Source organism: Prionailurus viverrinus, chromosome C1, assembly GCF_022837055.1.
Source record: "Prionailurus viverrinus isolate Anna chromosome C1, UM_Priviv_1.0, whole genome shotgun sequence".
Lineage (NCBI taxonomy): Eukaryota > Metazoa > Chordata > Mammalia > Carnivora > Felidae > Prionailurus > Prionailurus viverrinus.
In genome coordinates, this window is record NC_062568.1 from 12999153 (window position 1) to 13026898 (window position 27746).

Genomic DNA, 27746 nt, shown 5'->3' on the forward strand with positions numbered 1-27746 from the left:
ACCCTCTTCAAGGCCTCACAGGTTATTTCTGGCATAACAGACTGTTGCACAAGGAGTGGCCTCAGGAATCCCCAACTGCCACTCTTTTAAGCCGTGAGAATCTAAAATGGTCCAGGGACCCAAATCCAGCACCACCCTGGCGTCTAGGGGATTGGGCTACTGTCCCTGCTCCTCGGAATGCCAGGGATCAGGAAAAGAAGATAAACATTTTCCATTTCCCTCTACAGTCCCAAAGCCACTGGGGACACTCTGATTTCTCTAGTGGCTAAAGCGGAGCAACCTCCTCCCCTTCCCCTTTCCCACCCTCCCCCTTCTAAGTAGGGGCCAGATTAGCAGTATGTGACCTTGAGCCAGACCTTGAGCCTCCTGCTCCCTCCTCAGCTGTACTCGAGAGGGCCCAAGGGGGTGACGATAAGGTCCAGCTCTGACCTTCTGTGGCCTTGATTCTCTCCCGTTCCCCCAAGAATTCTGTCCTTGCCTCCAAACTCTCCCTGGCTTTGATGACCCTGAAAATAGAATTCTTCCAATTCCAGTTGGATAAGTATGACCTGAGAGACCAGAGATGGAACCAAGAAAGTGAGGCAGACACAAGACAAGGAGTGTGGTTATAATGAGCTCAAAGCCTGTGCCGGTCTGGTCTGTGAAAGGGCCTGGGTGAGCCAAGGTCAGTGCCCTGGGCAGAGTCATCGAGCTGCTCTGGCCGTGGCGGTGGTGGTTCCAGGCACGTCTCTGGGTTGTGAGGAACCCGCTGGCCCTGGGGCTGGGCTCCGACTGGGGCCCAGGTGTCGATCACTAAGGTATCGGGGTCTCTGAGGGGCACCACGTTGGAGGATCACACGGGCATGTGCAGCTCGTTGTATTCATCCTGGCCGTCCTCGTCAAAGTTTGGTTCAGCGTCTTCAGAGTCCAGCTGCAGAAGGGAGAGGGTTGGGAGAGGCAGGGAGGCGGCTCCCGCCCTCCCAGTCCCCGGCAACGCCTCCGGCCAGCAGCCCACACCTTCCTGGGCCTCGCTGACTGCGGGGACCATGACCCCAGCCTGAAACACTTCCCTCTGGCCAAAACCCTCAGGTCGCCGGCCCAGTGACACCTCCCGATAACAGTAACGGTGACAGCCGCTACCGCCACTCAAGTACTTCCAAGGGGCCAATCCTCGGTCCTGTGTTACCCTGTACACCGCGTTCGGGTGGGTGACTTCAAAACCATGTCCCTTCCTCCAGCTGACCAAAACAGAGCTCGGGGTGGGTTTTGGTGCCACGCCACCCCCGCTTGTCCCTGAGCTGTGTGCTTTTGTGCAGGACACGACCTGCACAGCTATCTGCAGTAGTCCTGTGCGGATTTCACACCAAACCGTCATACTTGGTGCTTTACCTGGATTAGCGCTTAACCCTCACGACACTCCTATAAGGAAGACTCCATTATCAGCCCTTTCCTACAGCTGGAGGTAAGATTCCAGGAGGTTAGGTAACTTGCCTCTGGTCACACAACTAGCAGGTGGCACAGCAGAGGCTGCGACCCAGGAGCCCCCGATTCCAGGGCCCATCTGCCCTCACACCGCCCCGCGCGGCATCCCTTACCGCCTGCAGCTCCCTTTCCTGGAAGAGCCGGGGCAGAAGGCAACGCCTCAGAGGCACCGTGAGCAGCAGCAGGAAGGGAAAGGCGAGTGAGGCCGCTGTGGACTTGACGACCCAGAGCAGCGCGATGCAGCCCAGCTGGATGCAGGTGAACAGGTGCATCCGCCACGTCTTCACCTGGGGAACCGGCCTCGAGTCTCACGGTGGCGCAGCCCTCGGCCTGCTCCCCCCCCACCCCCGAGTCTCTGGGGACTCAGCTCCCCAGGCCCCAACTTACCCTCCACCGTCATCCTGTCCATCTCCAGCCCGGGAATCCCTCGCGGCCCCTCCCCATCACCCCTCCTCCCCACCTCCATGCTTCCTGGCCCTACCTTGGTCACATAGGGTTGCTCAGGATGGTGTTTCGCCGGCATGAGGATAAGCAACAGACGCTGGGACAGCTGGATGCCGGACAGTGACGTGACCCCCATGTACAGGAAAATCCCAAAGAGCACAGCCAACGGGATCCGGCGCAGCACAGCCCCCATGACGATAGACAGGCCTGGAGGAGGTGACACAGACCTACCTGACCCCTCGGACGGCCCCCATGAAGATGGACGGGCCCCGTGGAGAGGGGATCTGGGCCTCGTCGCTACAAACAAGAGAAGATGGAGCAGGACAGAGAACCAGGAAAAGGCTCGCGGTAAAAAGGTTCACAGAGTGTTAAGAGGCAGGTTGGGGTCACAGCGGGTGCTAGACGTGATGCCTTCGGAGACTCAGGAGTCACCTGGGTCAAGTCCGGGATAGACAGTGGATTTAAGGCCACAGGGTCCGAGAAGGCAAGTCTGTGGGGTGGGGGCAGGGGGCCTTGCAAGGTGGGTGCTCTCACCCACGAGGCTGGCGATGAGCACTCCAGTGACCCGCTGCTCCCGCACCTCCTGGATCTGGGGCTTGTCGCCAGGAGCGATGGCAGTGCGCATAACAGTCAGTGCATTCACATGAGTGACTGAGCGGACGGTGGCAGCCGTGAGCCAGGGCAACCCAAACAGCCCACAGAGCCCCCCCAGCGAGCCGATCAGGAGCAGGTCCAGGTGGAAGCCAGAGCCCTTGAGCAGCCTCCGTGCCTTCTGGCTGACGATGAGCCTGCAGGGACGGGACGGGAAGCGAGGGCTGAGGGGCTAGGAGGGCAGGCCAGCCACGAGGCCGGGCACACGCAGCAGGGACAGCGTCATCGTGGGGGAACGACATGCAGGGAAGAGCTCTCCCCAGGGCCTGCCAGTTTCCTCTTTCAAGTTCCCAAAGTGATGTTCTCACGGCTAAGCAAATCAGAGCTAAAATCTCATACTGTGGGTATTTAAAGCACCACAAAAGCCAGATGCCAGATCTCACCACGTTGTGGTTTAAAACCAAAATGAGACACATGCGAGCATCACTGGGCGAGAGAACGTACTGCCAGAGTGTGGTGAGGACTGCCAAGTGCCAGCTCGCAAATGGTGATGCAGACAGATGGGTATCGTGTCACAGCACCGCAGGGAAACTGTGCCCGGGCCCACGTGCCCCCGCCTTGCCACCACTCCCACCGCTTCCCGCTCTTCCCCAACCTCCTCCACCCAGGGTCCTCCAGCCCCCTCACGCAGTGATCTGTGTCTCCATGAAGATCAAGATGAGGACCAGGAGGGCAGGGACAGCCGCCGCCACCATCATCCAGGGCGGGAAGGGACGGGCACTGCCCAGGGGTGGGATGAACCACGTGCGCTTATGGGGGGATGTCACTGAGAGCCCTGTGGGCACCGTCAGCTTCTGCATGGCAGGAAGGAAGACAGGGTTCAGGCACACGGCCTCCCCATGCTAAGAACCCCACAGGGTGGCACTGCTCCCACCACCAAGTTCTGTGTTCCCTGTCCCAGGACTCCAGGAAACCTAGATGTGAACAGGTTTTGGGGAAATTAGTTTTCCATCTTCCAAAGTCACTGTCCCTGCAAGGGTCTGGTAAAAGAGAATGACATCTTTTCTCCCTGAGGCCCAGGGACACCTGTCATTTGGCCCCCAGCCCATTACTTGCTCCAGGAGTTTAGGCACAGGGTCACGCAGCCTCACCCCCCCCCCCGGCTGGCCTCCTCAGCGGCCCCCAGCCCACCCACCCACCCCAGCGCGGCCCCAGCAGGTCACCATGTCACTAGGAAAGCTGAGGCCCACCCTTGATCGTGGCCACTGCAGCAATGGGAACGAGTCGTGGCCTCCCTCTCAAGACTCTGGGGTGAGAATCCCCTGCCGGGGCTGGGGGGCGGGGGGGCTCGCTCACCTGCGTGTAGGTGTCTGTAATAGAGTAATCCACTAGGACCATCACCAGAATGGAAATGGGGATGCCAAAATCCCCAATGATGCGGCGAGCCTGGAGAGAGGAGCCAATGGGGTAAAGGAGCAGAAGGTGAACGTGAGGGTCAGGGGCACTGACATGAGGGCTCATTACTCCCGATTCCCTTGGGTCTGAGCTGGAGCCAGAAATCCCCTGACCCGTCCCTCTAAGTCCCACGGGTGCTGCGCAGCTCAAGAGGACATTCCTCCCCTGATTCAATTTCTCTGACACTTCCGGTGGGGAAGGGACTGCACAGATTTGGTTTAGGTCCATGGGTTGACCGGGACAAGGGGGAAGCCCCTCTCTGGAGCGGAGACTGGCAGTGATGGCAGGAACTGGGGGTGGGGGGGACCCATGGGGGCTCCCCACTCCCCAGCCACGCACCTTGCCACCCAAGAAGCGGCTGTTCCTGAACTTTCGTAGGAAGAAGGCAATGAGGAAGGTCCCAAGCATGAGAATGAGGGACAGCAGAGCCGTGTTGGGCTGGTTCCTCGGGCCCGGCGGCCCCTCAGTGGGGGGCAGGGCGCTCCCATTCAGGTCTAGCCCAGCCTCCAATGCCCCCTCGGGAGGGTAGAATGGCAGCAGCGGGTGCTCCGTGAATACCTGTGTGGGTTACAAGGTTGTGACACTGAACCTGGGCAGGTGACCCTAATTTCATCACCCTGATTTCATACAGCTGTGAGGGCGAAGCCTGGGTCCTCACATACCTGACCAGGCAACAGCGTCACAGGACACCCAGCTACACCATGCACGCGCACACGCGCGTGCGCGCACACACACACACACACACACACACACACAGTCCTCTACAAAAGAAGCCCCATAGCACCGACAGCACCCCACTCCATCACATACTGGTTGGACCCCACTGGAGTTCCAACCTGTACCCTCTGGCTGTGGCTCCCTGCCCTTCAGTGCTGACCTAGCCCAGGGTGTCCCAACCCCCCAAGCCCACACCCAACGGAGACCTCCTCCCTGCCCCCTCTGCTCCCAGGGCTCCATGCGCCACCCCCATGCTCTCCTCCCCAGGGTGCTTCCCAGCCCCCACCTACGCCCACCCCCCAAGACCTCTCTGGACCTCCACCTTGTACAGCTTGTGGAAGGTCTCATAGATGAAAATAAGCGAGATGAGAAAGGCGAAGATCTCCTGGGTGAAAGGTGAGATATAGCGGACCAGGAAGCTGCCTTCGGCGGCCACCAGGGCAAGGACAAAAACCACCAGCCAGAGGCCAACCCACACCCGGCCGGTGAGGTACTCCAGGTCCTGGGCTCGGCAGAACTGGAGGACAGGAGGGAGGTGTGGTTACCCACAGAGGTCAGAGACCCTGGGCGGGGGGGTTGGGGGGGGGTGGAGGTCATGGGATCCAAAGGGGGAGGAGGGGAGACACTGCAGGGACCCATGGCCTGGGCCAGGGGACAGGGCGTGAGAAGCTGATCCCTGGGGAGGGGCAGGGTAGCGCCGTCACCTTGAAGAAGGCTTCTTCGAACACCAGCAATGGCCCGGAGAAGCCGACCACAAGAAGCGGCTGGGCCCCCAGCAGGGAGAAGAGGACGCCAAGCACGGCGGTGGACACAATCAGCTCAGACACGCCCATCAGGCCCTCCGTCTTCTCCCCTGGCGAGGGCTAGGGTCAGTGGGAGGGCCCTGGCCTGGCTCCTTGGACCCGGGCCCTCCTCTTCATCTAGCTTACCGTGACCTGGGGACCCAACTAGTACAGAGCAGCCCCCCAGAGCCCAGCCCATCCCTCCCAGGCCCCTCACCACCAGCACCCCTGGGGCGGCCACAGACTCCCTCGCCCCTTGCACCCCTCCCACCCCCTGCAAGAGTGATCCCTGGGGTCCTCCGACCACAGACCTTGAGGGTGACGCTGGGCGCCTCGCCCTGCCTCCCCTCCTTCTCACCTAGCAGGCCCCCGAAGGTGATGGCGGGGCTGAGGGCAGCGAAGTAGATGAACAGCACGGCTGCCACGCACTGGGAGTGCAAGGCGTCTCGCAGGTCACTGGGGTAGTGCGGGTACCGACGCTTCACATCCCGCACGAGCCCCCCAAACACTGAGCCAGTCCGCAGCAGGGGGTCATCTTCGGGGGTCGCCTCAGAGCCCCCCAACTCCACAGCCAGCTCTGGGGGAACAAGGGGCTGTTGGAGCACAGACCACCCCTCCTGCAGCAGGGCCCTGGGCTCAGTCCTCCCCGACAGGGGCTGGGAGTGGGCATGCAGGAGCTAGGGAGTCAGGACAGGCTGGGTCACGACCTTAGGAGCTCCAGGGCGGGTAGGGGATGGGCCCCAAAGGGGCTGACCTTTCCCAGGGGCCACATAGCTTCCCTGGGTAGTCATCTCCACTTTGGTCTGTTCACGCTCCCTCCGTTTCCTCAGCAGCTCGCGCTGGAAGGCGGCCACGGAGCGCAGCAGATCACGGCCCTCTACCTCCGATGGGGGGATCACGATGCTGCCATCCAGGAACTCGCTGATGGCACTCAGGAGGTCCTGCCGGTCATCTGCCTGGTAGGCAGCCTCATGAAACAGCTGGGGGCAGGAGAGGCAAGGGCTGAGCCTCCCAGTAGCGCCCCTGGGAGGGCTTCGGAGAGGAGGCGTTGGGCCCTCACAGAGCCAGAGGCAGGGTGGAGGTCTGGCCACGTATACACATCCAGTCCGATTGTCAAAATACGGAGTCATGTCCCTGCAGGCCAGCAATCGGCCGGCTACAACCCTGAACCTCCAAATGCTTTCTGTTCCCCTAGGAGCTTCGAGATTTTTCCACAACGCCACAACTAAAGGGGCAACGCTTGGCATAGCAGGGGCCCCCGAAACCATTCTGACTAGAGTACCCACACCCTACAGGTTGGTCAGTACGGATTTCCAACATCACCCCTGGCTAGAGGACCTTCCTATCCAAGCCAAGGAGAAGCCACAGCAAAGACCGACATACCCAGCCCTCCCCTTCAAGTCTCATGACTCATCCAGAACTCTTTCTCCCTCTTCAACCACCTCGCCTTCCAACGGCCCCAGCCTAGGGCTCCCTCTTCTCCCCTTGGCCAACAGCTCCTTCACAACCATTCCAGAGCACTGCCTCCACCCAGAAGGGCCCCCAGCACCCCTGCATCCACAGGCACCAAGGTAGGCAGGGAGAGACTGGGGAAAAGTAGGGCTCAGGGGAACAGGCCTAGAGCACCCAGCCCGGGGCCTGCAGGACCCACCTTGTCAGACATGAGGGTGGCAATGGAGCGCCCAAGCTCATGGTAGTCAGTGCTGGTGTGGCTGGGACCCAGCATCACAAAGAGAAAGCGAACCGGCACCGGGACCTCGAGCACAGACTCCAAGAGCACAGCCTCATTCAGTCGCACAAAAGCTGCCGCCGGCTGCTCCAAGAAAGGCACACAGCCTGTGGGGGAGAGTAAGGCACCAGGCACTGGATAAAGAGGATCAGTCCAGGCTGGCCCTAAAGAAAACGTCTGGGGCTGTCATGTACAGTTGAGCAGGTTGCCTGCTGCACGAAGAAACCCCAATCTAAAGACACCCTATTCATTCATACGTTTACATATTTATTATGATTCATCAGTAGATGAAATGTTCACAGTCTTCAAGAAAGAGTGCTTCTCTTTAACTCCCCCAAAAGTGCTGTACAGACTAGCAGCAGTCCCAAACGGCAGAAAACTGGACGGGAGGCAGGCAGAGGACTGAGAAAGAAAGAGCTGGGGGCAACACAGGCTGTCAGGAAAAGCAGGTACAAGTTGGGGGGCTGGCCAGGGATGGAAGAGGTGGCCTGCAGGCCAGAGCATAAGACCAGCAGACCACAGTGGAAGGAAACCCACACACCCAGTAACCCCAGCCCCCCACCCTCCTTACCCACGAGCACAACAGTAGCCTCGGCATCTTCAGGGATCTTCTCCAGTAGCTTCAGGCTTTTTCCCCGGTGACTGTCTCCCCCAGGCATGTGGAGGGGCTTCTAAGGACGCAGAACTGGAATAGGGCTGGGACCCTGACCGGAGGCCGTGGCAGGCCATCCCCTCCCTTGCTTCAGCCCCCCTGGACTCTGCCCTCCAACCCCTGGACCTGGGCCCTGTTTTGTCCCTCCCCGGGGTGAGGCGCCCCACATTGGGAGCAGACCACTCGGGCTGTGGACCCCTCCTCCCAGCAGCTCACGACCACCTCAGCCTTATCTCGTTTAAACGGCTCCCATGGGTCTGCCACATCATCCCATCTAAACCTCCTATTTCTGTAGGGCAGAGGCCCTCATGCGTATCTGGATCCCCCACATGCCTTGTGTGGTACCAGGCATCCAACCTTCCTGACCCACTCAACGAAGCCATCAGTGGCCTCCAGTGTGAAATCAGAAGCCCTCTCAGTCCCCCAGCCCAGGTCAGAGCAAGGCGACTGACCTCCTTGGCATCTGGGTCATGAGGCCAGAGAGGGGCTGGTTCCCCCACGTCCTCGGCCATGGTAGGCACTGCACCGTCAGGGCCATGGCTGGGGGTTGGGTGATGATTCCCCATGACCGAGTTCACGCTGGAGCTGGACGGGTTTCGGGGAAAGAAGCCAGTGTCCTTGTCATCATTGGGATGGCTGTGAAGAGGGCAGAGGGAGCAAGGCAGGTTAAGAGGAGATGCTCTTAGTGGACTGAGGTCATGAAGAAATGAGAAATAAAGGGTCGGGGCGGGGGGGGGGGGCGCCTGGGTGGCTCAGTCGGTTGAGCATCCGACTTTGGCTCAGGTCATGATCTCACAGTTCGTGAGTTTGAGCCCTGCGTTGGGCTCTGTGCTGACAGTTCAGAGCCTGATTCGGATTCTGTGTGTCCCTCTCTGCCCCTCCCCTGCTCATCCTCTGTCTTTCTCTCACTTTCTCTCTCAAAAATAAATAAAAACATTTAAAAAACATGAAAGAAAAAAGCAAAACAAAGGAAAAAAAAGAAAAAAGAAAACAGGAAAGGAAAAAGAAAAAAAGAAAAAAAAAGAGAAAAGGAAAGAAAAGAGAAAAGAAAAGAAAAAAGAGAAGAGAAGAGAAAAGAAAAGAAAAGAAAAAAGAGAAAAGGAAAGAAAAAAAAAAGAGAAAAGAAAAGAAAGAAAAAAGAAAAGAGAAAAGAAAAAAGAAAAGAAAAAAAAGAAAAGGAAAGAAAAAAAGAGAAAAGGGAAGAAGAGAAGAGAAGAGAAGAGAAGAGAAGAGAAGAGAAGAGGAGAGAAGAGAAAAAAGAAAAGGGTCTGCATCCCTTGTACCTCAGTGTAAGAAAGAACCTTCTAACGGCTGGTGCTGTCCAAAGATGAACGAGGAATAAACTCCCTGTCGCCTGGGTTATGCAAGCAGAGGCTAGAAAGCCACACAGGTGAGTCTGTGCTCCTGGAAGAGCAGCTGACCTAAAGGCCCCGTCCCAGGCGCCCCACCCTGGCACCTGTGTTTCAGCAGGAGGGTGCGCAGGACACTGGCCCTGTCCTCCGGACGGATCTGGTCAGACACGATCATGGTCTCCACCACGAGATGTGCGATACCCGGCAGAGTGGTCTGCTCCAGGTCCAGGAGGGCAGCTCCTGGGGGCACAGTCGAGGAAGGGGGCAGGGCCCCATCAGATAGGAACAACCACCCCGGCCGCCTCACTTCCCTGGGGCAGGCAGACACGCGGCGCGAGCCAAGCGCCCGGGGCTCACCGTTCCACACCGTTCCACGTGGCCTCGCCGAGCCAGAGAGGGGGGTGTGCAAAGGGAACGCAAGAGCAAGGGACGGCCCCTCCAAACCCGGGAAGGGGAGCCACAGGCGAGCTTCCCGCACGTGGACTGCGGCCTACTACGGCCCAGGTCCTGCGCCGGGCACCAGAGGCACAGTCCAGGCCCCTCAGAGCTTACGGCTACGCAAGCAGTCAGACCCCACGTCTCCAGAGTGGCAGCCGGACCTCGCCTGGGCCCAGGACTCCAGGGAGCAGTCCCCAAGAGCTGGACGGCCTGCTGCGGGCCAACCTCCGGGGTCTCTGAAGAGGGCACTGCACCCCAGGGCCAGGCCCGCGGGGCGCCTACCGTGGGCGATGGTCCTCCGGAGCTCCAGAAGGCTGCGGAAGGAGAGCGAGGCCACGTGGGGCTTGCCCCAGCGCTCTGTCTCTTCCTCCACATCCTCCTCAAACTTGATCCAGCGCGCCGTCTCCCGCCAGTGGGGCTCCTGGCTGCGGTCCAGCGTCAGCTCATTGAGCTCCACAAACACCTGAGGCAGACGCCAAGGTGAGGGTCTGGGGGCCGCCAGGTGGGACCGGCAGTCTCAGAGACACGGTGCCCAGGCGAGGCAGGGAGGAGGGAAGAGAAGGCTCTGGGGAGAGGAGGGGAGAGGAAGCCGCAGGCCCGGTACCTCATGAGGCCTCCGATCCAACGTCTTCTTCTTCTTCTTCCTGCGCAGGATGGGGGCCAAGCCACCGGGGCTGCCCCTCCCACCCTGCGTGCGCGACGGCTTCTTCACTAGGTGACGCCGCATGCCAGGGTTGTCCTCCAGCCGGTGACCTGCAGACGAGGCAGGCTTCGTGGTCCCAGGGGTCCAGCTCAGGGCCTCACGGCCACAGTTAACCCCTCCGGCCCCCTGCTCTGCCCAGCCAGTCTACCTGGCGGGTGCCACGGTCGCCCAGGGGCCATGTCCACACCTCCACACCACAGACAAGGACAGTGAAGCCCGGACAGGGAGATGGACTAGCCCAAAGTAACACAGGGGACCACCGGCCAAAGCACAGTAAAAAGGCAGACCCCAGCTCAGTCCACGGCCCCAGCTCCCTTCCCTCGCCCATGGCCGCTGCCTCTCGTGCTGGAGCTCTATGACCTGTATCAATTCACCAGGCCCCCAACACTTTCCCTGTGCCCTCTCTCAGCACCCAGGTCTCCCCCATTGATACACACATCTGGCAGACTCAAGGAGAGCTCTGTCCCTTCCTCCCCGCCTGCCCCTTCCAGGCCAGCAGCTGCGGAAAGGCCAGCTGCCCAGTTACTCACAAGCTGGTCCCCCTGCCATGGGGCTCAGCTGGCCCTGGGTGGGTTCCCATGGGTCACAGTCATCAAGGTCCAGCACCAACATCTCTAAGTCCTCTGAGGTCAGCGAGTCTCGAGTGCTGGGGGCTGGGGCCATTCCAGGGCCCCGGCTCTCAGCGTCCTCAGGCCTAGGGCTTGGTGCCCCGATGGGCTCTGTGACCTCCTCCAGCAGGCTCATCATTCCCCCGGGGGCCGAGCCCTCGGCCCCTGCTCCCTCCCAGAGCCCTGGCTTTCCTAAAAGGTGGGAGCCTGGGCCAGTGGTCTTCACCCAACCAGAGCCTCCTGACTCCTGGCAGCCCTGGGCCTGCTCCCTGCTGCTTCCAGCCCCCTCCCTGAGTCTGTAAACACGCCCTCCCCCTGACCCCCACCCCCACACCACTGCTGCCATCGGATTGTTCCTGTCCCTGTCCTCAGGCCCTGGCAACTTTCCATGACGTACTGAGCTCAAAGCCCTCCCTCCCACCCGCGCCCACACACTGTGGTTCCAAGGGGGAGGGAGGTGGGGTCAGTGATGCCCCTGGCCCGGGCACAGAGCCCCGTGGGTGATGACAGGTGGCACAGAAACCAGGGCACTGATAAGACGGAAGGAATGTGCCGAGATCACGGCCAGGCCCTGCCAACGGTGGTGTGACAAGTATGGAGCCCCTGATGTAGGGAGAAGCAGGACCCAGAAGAGTGGCCCACGCTCAGGGGGCCAGTGTGAAGGGGCCAAAAAGAAGATGAGAAGATGAGCCTTAGGGGAAGAGGAGATATAAAATCTCCAAATGCCATGGGGAAGAGAGGTTGCCTTATTCAGGGGGTGACTCAGAGGACAGAATCAGGACAGAAGGACAGAGGTGTCATGAAGGGAAATCTCAGCTCTGGCAACCAGAGAAGTGGCCTGGTGAGGTAGTGAGCTCCCCGCCCCTGGCCACATTCCAGCAGACAGGGATACTGCAGAGGGGACCCAGCGCTAGTCTGGGGAGAACACAGAGCTTCCCCAAGGTTCCTCACAGGCGGGGCGCCCATGGGGGTGGGCCACGGGGGCTGCCACAGGGTGTCACTCACTCTTCATGTCGTCCAGGTCCGCGGAGCCCAGCATCTGGGCCTCCGCCTCGTCAGTGGGCACCTGCTGCTCCGGGCCACCTGGGCTACCCAGGGCACTGCCTGGGCACAGCCGTTCCCGAAGGTCATAGCTGGCCGACGGGCTCCAGGGCCGGCTCTTCTCCCCAGCGACTCGGGAGGCCCGGGCCCGGGGGCTCGGGGAGCTGAGGAGGCACCATGGCAGCCTTGGACTTGACAGGGAACCATGGTGGAGATGGGCCAGGTTAGGGGGTTCCTTTGCCCTCCTCCAGTTTGGGGTGGGGCCTGGAATAGCCCCCTGGGCACTAGACACAGACTCCTTCTGGGCAGAGAAGGAAGCTAACGTCCAGCTCCCTGCCCCCACCACACCAGTCCCCCCCTTCCTCTCTGTCCTTCCCCCTCTAGCCCTGTCCTCTCTAGTGACACCTTCTCTCTCCTCTTTGTCAGTCATGTGGATAGAGAGGGAGGCGTGGCCCTCCCCGCTTCCTCCGCCCCCTCTCCTCTCCTCCCCTCTTCCCCGGGGTCAGAGCTGGGGACAATCCCCAGGGTCAGGAAGAAGCCTGGGACCTGCTCTGGGCTGGATGCCAGTACCTGACTGACTGCTGGGGGCTCTTGTCAGAGCAAGGGCCCACCGAGGGCAGGGGCTTGGTGAAGGCAGCCTTCCCGGAGAGGCCAGGACTGTCATCCTCGTCACTTCCAATGGAGAACTGTGGACAAAGCAGAGTGCCTGGGTCCCTGCCCAGACTCAGCCCCCAACCCCCGACTCTGCTTCCCCCAGGCAGCCCCAGCCCCCTCTGCTTCGTCTTCCTTCCTCTCCTCTCTGCACCCCTCCCTGAGGAGTCAGTGCTCCTTCGGGGGCAGACCCATACCTTTGCTTTCTGTGGGGACCCTGAGGGCGGGGGCTCCACAGGTTCTGCCTCAGATTCCCCTTCCTCTTCCTCCTCCTCCTCCTCCTCCTCTTCCTCCACTCCGGCTGCCCCCTCCTCCTGGATGGGAGGGGTCCCCTCAGAGGGGGGAGCAGAGGTCTTCTCCTTCTTCCTCTTCCTCCTGGTCTGCCGGGCAGAGGTGGGGGGCAGTCGCCGCAGCTTGTGGGGTGGAGGCAGGCGCGCCGAGAGCGGGTGGTGGGTGTGGTGGGATGTGTGCCGGTGAACTGGGGGTGCAGGAGAGCTGGTTGGGGTCCCCACAGCAGAAGGGGGCCCCTCACCACCCTAGGGGCACACACCTTATTCTAGCTCAGGGCCTCAAACAAGGGCACCCTAGTCCCTCCTCGAGAGCCAGGCTCCCCCCGACACCTGTATCCACGTCCTGCCATTGGTAAGGCCTGGCAGAGCAGGGGAATGGGCCTAAGGGAGAAGGTCGTGAAAGGGGGTCTCGGGGAAATAGGACACGATACAGCAAGGGGGGAAGGCAGAGTCAGAGCTGAGGGAGGAGGCAGAGAGAAGAGAGCAGGGCCAGAGGTATGGCAGAGACTTGGGGAAGACGAAGGTCACGGAGGGAAGCCTCAGGCCCATCTCCCTGTGTCTCCCCTGCGTCTGGGGCCCGGTCCCCTGGAAGGTGGACAGGCGATGGGTGAGTGAGGCAGGATGACTTAACATGGCATGGTGGCCCAGCACAGCGTCCAGCACAGCGTCCAGCACAAGATGGCACTGGGTGACCAAGCCAGTGGTGAGCACGGTGATGGTGGCAATGAAGGTGATGGTGGTGAGGGCGGCCACACTAGGGGTCCCCAGGCTACCCACACTCAAAGTCCCGCTCGCTGTAGCTGCGGCTGGGCTTCTCAGGGTCCCAGGCCGGGGGCTTGCTGATGAGGTCCCCAAACCTGCTCACAGCCAAGGTCTTGCCCAAGTCATCGTCCTCCTCCTCCAGGTCTGGACTCAGAGGGGGCTCCTCCAAGGGCACCCGGACCTGCAGGCTCAGACAGCCTCTCCTAAGGACCCTTGACCCAAGAATGCCCCACATCTCCCCCCCCCACCCAACTCCCAGCCCTGGCTGTGGGCGGGGGAGACCAGCGGGCTCCACCTTCAACAACCCCCTCTCCCTGAGCCCCAGGCTTGGGTCAGCATCCCAGGCTCCCCGGGCTTGGGAGGGGAGGGGGCAACAGAACTGAAAAATACCAAAGCGCCCCCCCCCCCACCCCATACCCTCCAACCCAGCTCCATCCCTGGATCTGGGGGTCCCAAGGTCGGCCAGAGGACTCCCCTCTCCTCTTTGGGGGTCCCTCCCGTCTTCTTCCACCCCCGCGCGCGTCAGTCACCTGGGGTAGGGGGGAGGCGCCCCCGGGCGGCGGGATCACTCCGTTGGCCATGGCCGGGGAGGCGACTTGGGAGCCTTGCTCACTGAGGGACCCGTGACCCGGTTGAGAAGAAGGGGGCGCTGCAGGGGCCTAGTGAGGAGCCCTGGGGGAGGAGGGCGGGGTCAGGAGCCTCGCGCGGCCGCCCTCTCCCCCTCGCCGAGCCCGATCCCCCCGCCCGCCCGCGCGCCCATCCGAGGCCCCGCCACGCCCGGGACACTCCGGGGCCCCGGCCCTGGTCCTGGCCCGCCGCGCCCCGCCCTGCGGTACCTCGGGGCTCCGGAGCGTGCGGGGCCAACGCCGGCCGCCGCGCCCCATCTCCCGCGCGCGCTCCGGGGCCTGGCGCCGCGCAGGGCCGGACGGCCGGGGGGCGCCCGCGGCGGCGGCAAGCCGGGCCGGCCGGGCGGACGCAGGCGCCGGAGCCCGCAGCCCGGGGCTCCACCTCCTCGCGCTCGGCTCCGCAGCTCCGCCGCCACCACCGCCGCCGCCGCCGGGCCGCACAATGGGAGCGGGCGGGCCGTGACTCACTCCGCCCCGGCCGGCCCGGCCCCCACGCGCGAGCCCCCGCAGGACCCACCCTGCCCGCCAGCCCCTTCTCCCGGCGCCCCACGCATGGCCGGGGGCGGGTGCACGGCCCTACATTCCCACAATCCCCAGATCGCTCCCCCACTTTGCTTTTAGCCTCCCCTCCCTCCCCTCAGGAGCCCTGGAGGCGACCGACACAAGCCCCTCCAACCTTGGGAACTGGGCTCACAGACACCGGAAGGCAGCCCCCACGTCCCCCTTTGGTCCCAATATAGCCTCAGATGCCTGGCTTCTGCCACCGGGCACCACCCAACATTTGACCTTGACACATCACCTCCCCTCCCGGGTTTGCCCCTCTGTGGCCTGGAGTAGGAGTGTTCCAGGGTTCCATCCAGCTCTAAGATTCTGTAGCCCAGTTGCCACAGCCCCCCTCCCCACCTACACTCCCTGAGGTCACTTCTCCTTTTCCAAGGTCATATCTCCTTTTCCAAGGTCAAAGGTCTGTGGAAGGAACTGCCGGATCCCAATTTGATCCTCCGGTGTCTGGCTGAAATTGGGCACCCAGCCCCAGGCTACATCCATAACAGCCCCTCAATAAAATGTGTTGAAGATATAGTGCAGCCACCTCCCCAATCTTTGGGAAGACAGAAGACGATGTGGGGGCAGAACCGGGAGGGAGCTAAAGGGCAGGGGAAGGTGAGCCAGCCCAGGAGAGGGGAATAAACGCCTGCAGAGAAGGGGTATGGGGGACAGGGTGCTGGACAGGATGGTGCTCTGCGTGGGAAAGAGGTTTAACCTTGTGACCTTGGGCATGTTATATACGCTCTCCTACCCCTGCCCTCATCTGGCTCTCAGCTCAATTCAAGAGATTTTCGACACCGAGAGCCACACAAGGGGAGAGGGGAGGGCAGTGAGGGCCTGTGAACACCCACTTGGCTTTGCACTGCACCAGACCCTCTGCAAACTCGTTTCAGCCTTCCCACAACAGAGATGCAGGGAGGCTGATTACCCTGCCATGGTCACAGCTGGGAAGCAGGCTGCCGAGCAGGTCTCGGGGGGTGTGTACAGGGTGACTGTCCGAACCACAGCCATTTAACTGCCCCCAGCCTCTTACATCGAAAGAAATGTGCTCGGCCTCCCCATCTTGCAGGGCGGGCGGTCATTGAGAGGATGAAACAAGACGCCAGTGTGAGTCAGCTGTGTGCCAATGGAGCATGTGGAACTGTGCCCCAGAACTCCGGGAGTGACACCCATCTGTTATGGATTGAATTGTGTCCCCACCAAATTTAATGTCAAAGTTCTAACCCTGGGCACCTCTGAAGGTGGCCTTATATGGAAACAGCCTAGTCAGACTGGGGTAGGGTGGGCTCCTTTTCCAAAAGGACTGGTGTTGTCATAAAAGGGGGAGATTTGGACACAGACGCACACTCAGGGAGGACACCATGTGAAGACAGAGTTGGATGCCACAAGCCGAGGAGCTACTAGAAGCTGGGAGAGAGGCCTGGAACAGATCCTTCTCTAACATTTTCAAGAGGGAACATAGCTGTGCTGACATCTTGATCTCAAGCTTCCAGTCACCAGAACTCTGAGCTAAATCTCTGTTGTTTAAGCCTCTCAGTCTACGGTGCTTTCTTACGGCAGCCCTAACACGCTGATATGCCATCCCAAACCTTTATACTCGGAGCCAGGTGACTCGGTCCCAAGACTCTATCTGGAGGGATGTTTGCACAGGGCCCTCACCTTCTTAGAGATACTCAAGAGCCTTGGTGCCTTTTCCAGTGGGGAACATTGCAAAGGGCTCTGTTCAGTCTACCTCTGACCCCTTGGTCGTCCTCATGGCCCCGTCCCTGGCTTCTAGGCTGCAAACTTGGTATCCAAGTTTGGGGGAAATGCTGATGGCCATTGGCTGTTTCATGCCAACTCACCCCATTAGACATCAGGGAATGCTCCATTTCTCCCACTTCAGATGTCCTGGCCTCCTGGAGGCTTTCCCAGTTGTGTTCTCCCGCACCTGTAATTGTCAATCCCCAACACAACGTTCCCAGTGGAGTCTTTAATCCTGCGACAAGCGTGCTTCTTGCATACTCAAAGAATGGCCACTGTGTGTGCGAGACAAAGGAAACAGGAAAGGTGACCAACGCAGAAACTCAGAGTACCCCACTGGCACCCTTCTCCTCAGCCCAGACTGACTTGAATGCCCGCACCCTCCATGTTGAGGCCCAGAACACTTGTCTGACACATGTACCACCACCAAGGCCGGTCCCGTATGTCCAAGAGCTCAGAAGCCACGCCACCACACCACCCGGATGCAGACACACGAGCACATCGTCCTCTAGGGTTCCTCACAAATGGACCAGGAGCCCTCGGGGTGGGTCCTCCCCTAGCCGTTCCCTGCAATCACAGTCTTGTGACCAAGCACGTTGGGAACCAGCCTGACATAGTGGATATTTGTCCTCTGCAGCCACCCAAACCTTGGCAGACCCTCTACATTTTTGGTCGTTGCCCATGAGTACTGTCCCTCCAAGGTCAAAGCCGAGTGCCCCTTGCCGGACTCCCTTGCAGCTAGGGTACAGACACAACCTGGGTTCCACCAAGCAGACTTGCCTGTGCGAGACCTGAAATCAGAAGTGAGCACAGGAGTGGAGGCGGGTGGGTCCTCTGAGAGCAGCAGTGCTGCTTTTGCTGGAGAAGCTGTACTGATGGGGCCGGTCGTTATTCCTCTCTATTCCTCCCCCAAATACCACCTAACGTTCGTTATTTCCTTTAACAAATTCCAGCTTGAAGTAGCTCAGCATTCTGACTGATAGAATCGGGGAAATGGGTCTGAGTCCAGGGCACGGGCTAAGCAGGCACCAGGCATTAACAGTACCAATACCAGGGAGCTGGGGGCAGGCCCATGAGAGAATGACAATCTTTTTTTTTTTTCTTTTTTGAGAGAGGGAGAGTGTCTTTTTTTTTAAGTTTGTTTGAGGTGGGGGATGGGCAGAGAAGGAGAGAGAGAATCCCAAGCACGCTCCACACTGTCAGCACAGACCCAACGCGGGGCTTGAATTCATGAACCATGAACCGAAATCAAGAGTTGGACATTTAACCAGCTGAGCCACCCAGGCGCCCCGAGAGAGAGAATCTTAAGCAGGCTCCATGCCTAGCGCAGAGGTCAACATGGGGTTCAGTCTCATGACTGTGAGATTGTGACCTGAGCAGAAATCAAGAGCCAGACATTCAACTGACTGAGCCACCCAAGTGCCCCAAGATGACCATCTTATTAGCAGACCTGGGCAGTCTCTGTCCTCTTATTACTATGTCACTCCTCACCAACTCTATTCCTTAATCTGTTGTGTTTTTCTTTAAGTTTATTCATTTGGGGTGCCTGGCTGGCTCAGTTGGAAAAACATGAAATTCTTGATTTGGGGGATGATGAGTTTGAGCCCCACATTAGAGGATTAAATAACCTCTAGAGGATTACTTAAATAAACTTTTTAAAAATAAAAAATAAAAACTGGTGCAGCTGCTCTGGAAAAGTGTGGAGGTTCCTCAAAAAATTAAAAATAGTTCTCCCCTATAACCCAGCAATAGCACTGCTAGGAATCTACCCGAGGGATACAGGAGTGCTGATGCATAGGGGCACTTGTACCCCAATGTTTATAGCAGCACTCTCAACAATAGCCAAATTATGGAAAGAGCCTAAATGTCCATCAACTGATGAATGGATACAGAAATTGTGGTTTATATACACAATGCAATACTACTTGGCAATGAGACAGAATGAAATCATGCCATTTGCAGCAACGTGGATGGAACTGGAAGGTATCATGCTGAGTGAAATCAGTCAGAGAAAGACAGATATCATATGTTTTCACTCATATGTGGATCTTGAGAAACTTAACAGAAGACCATGAGGGAAGGGAAGGGGAAAAAAAATAGTTACAAACAGAAAGGAAGGGAGGCAAACCATAAGAGACTCTTAGAACAAAGAACAAACTGAGGGTTGATGGGGGATGGGGGACAGGGGGAAATGGGTGATGGGCACTGAGGAGGGCACCTGTTGGGATGAGCACTGGGTGTTGTATGGAAACGATGAACCATGGGAATCTACCCCCAAAACCAAGGGCACACTTTATACACTGTATGTTAGCCGATTTGACAATTATATTAATAAATAAATCAATAATAAAATGAGTTTTAAAAAATAAATAATAAAGTTAAAATAAAATAAAGTTGATTTTTCTTTAGTAATCTCTACACCCAACGTGAGGTTCAAACTCATGACGCCCCAAATCAAGAGCCACACGCTCTTCTGACTGAGTCAGCCAGGCGGCCCTCCATTCCCTAACCTTCACGATACACAATAATGACTTCATTACCTTAAATGTTGGTTGTGCTATCCTGGTTATAAACCACTTTAATATTCATAATCTCATTAGTCCACAACAACCTTCTGAGGTAGAGTGTCTTAATCCCATTTGACATGAGAGAGAGAGAAAGGGCTCAGAAAGTTGAAGTGATTTGCCCATGGTCCAGGGCTCTGGAGACAGCATGGCCAAGAATTGAACCCAGGGGTGGGGAGCCTGGCTGGTTCAGTCGTTAGTGCATACGACTCTTAATCTTGGGGTTGTTTGAGCCCCATGTTGGGTGTAGAAATTACTTTTTAAAAAATCTTTAAAAAAAAAAAAATTCAACCCAAGGGCTTCTGGTTTCATGTGCAATATTCATCCCCATACATTACAGTGGCCCCAGCCCCACCCCCATGTCCTGACGTCCTCCTGCAACTGTTGAACTTTCCGCGTCACGAGCACAAACTGTGCCATCCATGAGAACAGAAATTCCAGATGAATTTTTTAAGGAGATTGCACCTTTGCTACCAGAGGCTGCAGAGGGGAGTGGTTAAGCATGAGATGGCTAGAGCCAAGCAGCCTGAGTTCACAGCCCAGCTCTGCCACCTGACAATCACATGACCTTGAGCAGGTTATTTACCCTCACCGGACCTCAGATTCCCCATCTGTAAAATGACAATAATAATGGGGTTGTTGAAAGAATGAAATGAGTTCATCCATGTAAAGCACTTACAACAGTGCCAGGCACATAGTAAATGCTCAGTAAATGTTAGCTAGCTTCAATCCCATTACAAATCTAAGAGACACGGTATGGAAAAGACCTCGGGTAACTTAAACTACGAAAAGTGACGAAATGTACACACACGAAGTAAGTGGGAATGGTCTTACACTTAAAAGGACCGTAAGTCAGTCTTCCAGCCAAACTGGGTACTAGTCATGCGAATTCAAAGACAGAGAGCTCCAGAACAGCTTTTATCCCCACCAGGATAGATTCTGACACTCCTTGGCCAGTGGACCAAACTTTGCTCTGGTAATCGTCCCTCAGCAGACTGGAGAGCTTCTAGAAGATGGGAGGGTGTGGGTTCATATGTGCTACCGACGGAGCCAGTTGCCGTTTCAACTGGCCTAGAATTCCCTCTGGCCAAGCAAGAGTCCCTCACCCCTGTTCCCCAGAGCTGAACACCCAGTGCCATTTGTGGTTGACTGGCCAGCCTCGTGATGAGTAAGACCTTATTTTTACAAGAGAGATACCATGGCTCGAGAAAGAGCCCCAACTCTGGAGTTGGGCTAAAACAAAAATAAAACAAAATATCAGTTCAATGCTTGGCACAGAACAGGTGCTCGACAAATGTCATTCTTATTTACTATTGTTATTTGCAGTGGTTCTGCCATAACCCGTGTCCCTCAGCAAACCTGGACTCAGATCTGAAACAAATCCAATCTCAGGAGGGCACTGCCTCTCCCGGAAGGTTTTTCCACCCCTGCAGAGCCCACGTTTCAGCTTTGGATATACGGATTCTTTGTGGCTAGACTGACATTTTGACACAGAAGCTTAGGTCCTTTTGCTCTCCTCCCCCAACCCGCCTGAGCAGACAGCTTGCTTTGAATTTTGGTTTTTGAGAATGGGTACGACAGAAGCCTGCAAGCCTTTCCGTCTTCTGCACTCAGAGTCGAAGTCTCAGGAAACCGAGGGAGGTTTGCAGAGGGGGAAAAAGAAGGGGTTAGCGAGACATGCGGTGTCTTGGCCAGAAAGGGGTGGAGGGTCCAGAGGTTGTCACAGACCCTTCGCCTCCCCCGGTCAGCAAAGCAGGAGGAGGTTCTCCCAAGATGTGGGGAATGGGGAGGGTGAGGTCAGTGAGCCCCGCCAACCTCATGGGATGGGGGCTTGAAATAAAAGTTTGAAAATGTTTTGGTGGGGACATCTTCTTGGTGGCTCAGTCGGTTAAGCATCTGACGTCGGCTCAGGTCATGATCTCACAGTTCTTGAGTTCGAGCCCTGAGTCAGGCTCTGTGCTGACAGCTCAGAGCCTGGAGCCTGCTTCAGATTCTATCTCTCCCTCTCTCTCTCTGCTCCTCCCCTGCTCATGCTCATGCTCCGTCTCTCTCTCTCTCTCTCAAAAATAAACATTTACAATTTTTTAATTGAAAAAAAAAAAAAAAGAAGAAAATGTTTTTGTAAAGCAGGGTTTCAGGCATACCCAAGTGTGTAAACCAAAACCCACACACTCACTCTATACATCAGGTGTTGGATGTACCTCTGTGAAAAAAATCAGCCATGCTCCCTGCCTTTGGGCTGTTTATAGTCAACAGACAAGCAACACATAAGTGTATTACAAAACATGGCAAGTGCCCGTTACAGAGACCACTGAGGTGGCACAGCTAAGGATACGCTCTGGAGAGAGGGGACGATTGAGCAAAGGCCATGAAGGGTATGGGGGGGAAGCAGGGCAAACGAGAGCATTCCACGCAAAAGGAAGAGCTTGGGGAAGGCCGGGTGGCAGGAAAGAAAAGGCATGGATATTTGGGTGTGGAGGGTCTGGATGGTGTCCTTCTGGCAGGACGTGGTACCCCTGGAGCCTGGAGCCACCAGGAGACGGATTTAAAAGGACTGAGGGTGGGGGCACCTGGCTGGCTGAGTCGGTAAAGCATACAATTCTCGATCTCAGGGTTGTGGGTTCGAGCCTCACGTTGGGTGCAGAGATTACTTTAAAAAAATAAGATCTTTTTCAAAAATAATAATACAGTGACTGAGGGTGAGCCAGGGTGGACAGTCTAGAAGTCTAGAAGACAGTCGAGTCTAGAAGTCTAGAAGGTCGAAGAGGCAAGAAATACCATTTAGGAAAAAGAGGGGTCCTGACTGGGATCTGGCATCCCCTTGGTGAGAATCTTAACCTTCCTTGCCCTGAGCCTCTTGTTTCCTCACCTGTAAAACAGAGATCATGCTTCTCCCTCAGGGCTGTACTGAGGGCAACGGCGTCACTGAGATGATCAGTGCAAAGACCAGCACAAAGCAGGTGCTCCAAAATGGAGGTTATACTTCCCCGCTGTAGTCTTACCCACCCTTCGTGCGCCGGCTCCGAGGCGCCGTGTCCCACTCGCTTGCCAGACTGGAAGCTCCTTGAGAGCAGGAGCACGTCTGATTCGTCTTTATTCTCCACCCTCCCATCTTCTCTCCAGAGAGCCTGGCTCATTTTAAGAGCTCAATAAATGTCGTGGAATTGAAGACAAGTGCGCGAGTAATTATAGTAACTAATAAACTGAGGAATGTTTTTGCGGAGGACAGAGAAGTCCCCGCGTCCAAGATGATCAAATGACAGAGGACGGGCCAAGAAAAAAACATGCCATGGCCTGCTTGCATCCCCAGCAGTGTCCGAGCTCCCCTCCGAAGCACCCTGGGCAAACAGCCACTCGTGAACAAGCGGGTGGTCAAGATGTAGGTTTCTTCTGATTACAAAGGGCATTTCTAGGCAACAAAGCGGGCTGTGATAACTCGCAGGCAGTTTGTTGAAACCAGCATTTATTTACTGCTTTCTGGCTCACACAGCACTTCCACGTGCATTACTGCACTCCACAATTTGGTGAACTGGCAAGTTATGGATGAGTCTCATCCTCGCTGTAGATCGAGGTGCCACGGATCGGTAAGGACAAGTGACCTGCCCGGGGTGGAATAGTCAGCCACAAAACTAAGGCATAAGCCTGGACCTTCTGGATCGAATCCACCGTGCCTTTCCCTGGATGACCATCACCCCACGCGCACTCGTGAGCACACCGATGCAAAATACCGCACGCACCTGCAGACAGGCAACGCGCAGCCCAGCACTGTGGCTGAACTTCCAACCACACCTAAGCGATCCGGGGAGGGTCTTCTCAGAAGCCACCGCGGCATCCTGGCAAAGGGGGAGGGATATGACTCTTCATTCCACGTGAAGTGACCCATCAGCAAGGGTGGACCCTGTCTCATTGAGAGAGAAAGAAAGAGTCTTCGAGGTGACCTACTCCCCACCTTCCAAAGTCTCAGGAGTCGTCTATACCACTCAGTTTAGGGGGCACCTGGCTGGCTCAGTCAGTGGAACGTGAGACTCTTGATCTCAGGGTCGTGAGTTCAAGCCCCATGTTGGGAATGGAGTTTACTCAAAAAGTAAATAAAATAAAATTTTAAAAATAAAAAAATAAAAATAAATGAAAACTTTTAAGTTTTGGCCACTGACCGCGTAGGGCCTCATCTAAGTTTTTAAATATTACTTTTGCGGGCGCTTGGGTGGCTCAGTGGGTTGAGCATCCAATTTTGGCTCAAGTCATGATCTCGCAGTTTGTGGGTTCGAGCCCCATGTCGGGCTCTGTGCTGACAGCTCAGAGCCTAAAGTCTGCTTCAGACTCTGTGTCTCTCTCTCTCTCTGCCCCTTCCCTGCTCATGCTCTGTCTCTCTCTTTCTCTCTAAAAAATAAACATTTTTAAAAAATCAATAAATAAAATAAATATTACTTTTGAATCATACCTTTAGGGGGGTTAAAAATATTTTTAAAATAAAAAGAGCCTCAATACCATCCCTGACCCCCTCTGCCTTGTTCTCATCTTCATCCCCATCACAACTTGTCCCTCTGGAATTCACTTACACAAACAGAAATAAATATGAATATATACATTTCATCTCTTCCTACCTTATTTCTACAGAAAATGTGGCATAGTGCTGTTAGTGACGTTTTTAGGGAGTGACTCCTTTCTCTCCACTGCTTCAGGCCTGCACTGCCAGCAAGCCCAAGGCCAGACAGATGATCAATGAGCACTTGTTAGAGGGGAAAGGCCAGACTGGATGGACAGGTCGATGCCTGGGGCCAGTCCAGGGCGTGAGAGGCCAGTGCTTGCTGACGGCCATCTGTGCACAAGCATCAGTAGCAAAGCAGGTCCTATCCGCTCAGAGGGCAGCAGAGTGTCAGAAGCGGGTGCATCCTGGCACCTGGTGAGGCGTGGCGCTAAAGGCCAGATGCTTCCGAGAGTGGTAATGGTAATGGCCTCACCATCGTCCACTTCTTTGGTGGCTCATACCAGCACCTGTCTTCTGGGTCACCAAAGAAAGAGCAACCACAGGACAAAGGGTGCAGAGGACTCCACTGACTTGTTAAAGAAGACAAAGAAGCCCGTAGAGATTTTAGGCACAAAGAAATGGAAGAAGTTCCTCGTGAACTGCACCAGCCTCACACCGCTTTGCAAATCACGCTACGATGACTAAACATTAGTCTGCCCCATAGGGACCGTCTGACGGGACTTCTGGAGAAGTCCTTATAAATGGGCCCGACCTTTCTGAACCGTAGCTCTGGGCCAGCGGCTGGAGAAGGTCTCTCTTGGGGCCAATACCGGCTTGTTCGCAGATGGTGCAAAAGTGCTGATGGGGAAGGGGGTGTGCACACCACCAAGAAAGTGGACTAATCTTTTTGGGAAGTTTTAATTTGCTTCAATTAAAAATTCAGGCCAGCTCTGAGCCAACAGAAGTAGGTGAACTTATTTTATGAACCTCTGCACAGTCCTTTTGCAGGCCTGTCACCGAGGGACCTCCACCCTAGCCAGCATTTCCCGACTGGTCAGTTCCAAGATTCACACCGCTTCCTCTCCACTCTCCAGCTAGACCAGACCAGGATCCGGCTGGGGAAGCAGGAGACAGAAGCCATCTGGCTCTGAGGTGCAGAAGAAACCCCCTCTCTGGGGCCTCGGCTCAGGTCTGCCAGGTCTGGGTCATTTCTATTATACTGATGGCTCTTTTCTTAGGCGAATTGGCTCTACATCTCATGATCAAAGGGTGTAGGAAACACCTGGGAAAATGAGCTGCTTTAAACGACGTACGGACCATAGTAAGGGCTCACTAAGCCATAGCTGTTAGGTTATTACCTCCCTCATTATTTTGAGGTGTGCCTCTATAAATCCTCAAGGGAGCTTTACATATTGGCACCACCAGCCCCTCTCAGCAGTCCTGACCCAGAGAAGGTAGGTGATTTCCTGGAGGTAGTTTATGGGCTGCTGGAGAAGCCCTCCTGCCCTGACGTGTGCTCTAATGGGCTCTGCGGTAGGACCTGTGTCCTATTAACCAATCAAGTGAAGGAATAAATAAACTCATCCTTTCAGTGTACTTAGGAATAAATATGCTTCAGGACAGGAACAATGCTGACCCACATGAGGGTCAGAAAAGGCAGAATTAAGGAGGGGGTCTTAACCAGGATCAAAGGCTTCTCCCTCCCAGGGCCCCACAGTTCCTTCACCTCCTCAGAACTCAGGGGCTTCTCGGGGTGCCTGGGTGGCTCGGTTTAGCGTCCAACTCTTGATTTGAGCTCAGGTCATGGTCCCAGGGTCACAGGATAGAGCCCTGCGTCAGACTCCAGGGCTGAGCACGGAGCCTGCTTGAGATTCTCGCCCTCAATCTCTCTCTTTCTCTCCCTGTGCCCTTCCCCCCCACTCATGCTCTTGCTGTCTTTAAAATAAATTAGACGGAAAAAAAATTAAAAAAAAAAAAGAATCTAGGGGCTTCTCTCTTGTACTTTTGCTGTCTCGTGAGCAGGGTTTGAGGCTGAGTGACAGGCCTCCAGTGGCATTGATTATTTCCCATACGACTCCACCCTCTGGAGCCCCAGGGTTTGCAGAGGCTGGCTGGGTCAAGGGTAGAACTGGGGCACAGTCTTCTCTAGCCTACAGCACACCCCAACCCCAGGCCCCACCTTGGACTCCCCCAAAGCAGCTTTCCAGTGATGCCTGACCCAGTTTCCAGAGCACGTCCCTCCCCCATGAACCCTAAATCGAAGGCCTTCTAGTGGAGAGGAGTAACCCCCAGACCACTAACAAAGAAACCATACGCCCCTGCTCTCTAGGTCCACACCTTCCACACCCTTCTATGTGGACTTTTCCAATTGTAACAGATGAAAATTCCAGAAAACATGGCAGTCTTCCAAATTCAGGTATGCAAAAATGTGGTTTTCTTGACAACTCAACCCTATCCTTGTAATGAGCCCCCATTTCCAACCAACGGAGAAGTTAATCTGTTAACATTCAAGTCAAGTCAGCCTCATCAGTGATTTCAATTCAAGCAACCCAAATTTAACTTGGTCATATCCCCATCTGGGGGCTGGACCTACACCACCCTCCGGCTGTGCTGCTGCAAGGACCCGGCCAAGCTCTCTAGCACGCTTTCCGTGCACTTCCCCGCACTTCCGGGAACCCACAGGATCCTCTGGGCCCCCTCCCCTTTCCATTCGAGAGAAATCTGGGCAACTGTCTCCAGCCCTATCTTGCCACGTCCTTCCAAAAGGCCGGCTCTGTGTGTTCTCGTGGCACAGGGAACATCTGACTGGTCACTGTCTTCCCTAGTTCCAAACACGGAGCTAGGCACAGGGCCCCTCCACCCTGAGAGCCCCCAGCAGCCCGGGGGATCGTTCCTTCACTGCTCCTAATGCCCTTCTGTAAACACTCTCCCCTCTCTCCCCTGCAGAGCTCTTAGTCTCTTTATGGTCCCTCTCAAGTCTCTTCTTACTGTTTAGCCCTTTGACTTAAAACCTAAGGATCGTCATCTCTGTTCTCTACAGTTCTGCTGGAAGGGGTGAAAATCACCCATGAATTAATACTTCACCTAACATCTCGCTACACCCTGGAGGAAAGAGAAACTTCAGATACACTCCATCTGGCTCACCTGTCCTGCACGAATCTAGGATTACGCAGGGCAGGGTGGGCAGTGGTCCCTCTCTGTGAACTGTGAGTGGGGCCGGGCACAGAGGCCCACCCATGGCAGGGAATGGGAGGCAGTGAGGCTCTGTGGTTTGCTGACTGCCCAGGCTTTGAAGTCCTACGAGTCTGGACTCATCGGGTCTCCGCCCTTTACTGATAGGACGTTGAAGAAGTCATTTAGCTCCTGTAAGCCTATTTCCTTCAACAAGACGCCACCCACTTCAGGACTCCTGTGAGGAGCTACCATCCCTAAGCACTTGGCTCAGGGCCTGGCATATAAATGCTCCATAGATGAGAGCCACCCCAAAACCACACAACAGACTCAGCCAGAGCCCAGCTTCTGGGTTGAAGGGAAGCTTGACTTAAGCCCTCAACACTCCTTCCCCAAGCTCTCCTCCCAGGGCCTCTGTGCACAAACATGTGGGTGCCACTCCTCCCGCTGCGCGCATTCCTGGGTGCAAAAGTCAGGTCCCAAGTCAGGCTGGCTCAAGTCAGGGTGCGGATTTACACAATTAAGACCCTTTCTATGGCTTGTTACTTGCTTCAAATTAGCTTAAACCAAAAGAGAGACAAAGGGAAGAAAAAAGGAGGGGGTTTCCTTTAGTTCACATAACCCAAAGTTCCAGGGGCACCTGCTTCCAGGCATGACTGGACCCGGGAACTCCAAAGACACCACCAGGACTTGGTCCTGCCCGCCCCGTCTCTCGGCCCTGTCCTGTCTCTGCGCAGTTCCACTCTCAGGAAAGCTCTCCCCTCACAGCCAGCAGCTCCAGGCTTCCTCTCAGCACCCCTCACGGGGGAAACGTACCTCTTTCCTGGGTGTTCCGGCAACCAGACCAAGTCACATGAGCATCCCTGAACTGATTGCTGCGGCTACAGAGACAGAGGTGAAGGAGCAGGGTCAACCCAGCCAGGCCACCAGGCTGAGCGAGGAAGTGCTCAGA

The 27746-nt window shown here is 56.4% G+C and overlaps 1 protein-coding gene across 6 annotated transcripts; it reads right to left on the bottom strand.

Moving 5' to 3' along the window:
- Window positions 1–577: 577 nt before the first annotated feature.
- SLC4A3 (solute carrier family 4 member 3) lies at window positions 578–27706 on the bottom strand. 6 transcript variants are annotated; one of them, XM_047872846.1, is made up of 24 exons: window positions 27611–27706; window positions 16693–16866; window positions 14207–14348; window positions 13692–13857; window positions 12822–13102; window positions 12544–12659; window positions 11938–12164; window positions 10226–10374; window positions 9904–10084; window positions 9288–9423; window positions 8284–8467; window positions 7751–7850; window positions 7102–7286; window positions 6205–6430; window positions 5809–6027; window positions 5373–5521; window positions 4991–5185; window positions 4291–4509; window positions 3853–3942; window positions 3184–3350; window positions 2440–2693; window positions 1943–2112; window positions 1575–1748; window positions 578–910 (listed from the first exon to the last, which is right to left on the bottom strand). In XM_047872846.1, the coding sequence occupies exons 3-24, from the start codon at window positions 14255–14257 to the stop codon at window positions 833–835; spliced, it is 3717 nt and encodes a 1238-aa protein (XP_047728802.1). In that variant the 5' UTR covers window positions 14258–14348; window positions 16693–16866; window positions 27611–27706; the 3' UTR covers window positions 578–832. The 6 variants fall into 6 exon arrangements, with proteins under 6 accessions (XP_047728802.1, XP_047728806.1, XP_047728804.1 ...); XM_047872850.1 differs by lacking the exons at window positions 2440–2693; window positions 27611–27706 and adding an exon at window positions 22893–23256 and having other exon boundaries at window positions 1575–1592; XM_047872848.1 differs by lacking the exon at window positions 27611–27706 and having other exon boundaries at window positions 1575–1592; window positions 16693–16862.
- Between the last annotated feature and the right edge of the window lie 40 nt (window positions 27707–27746).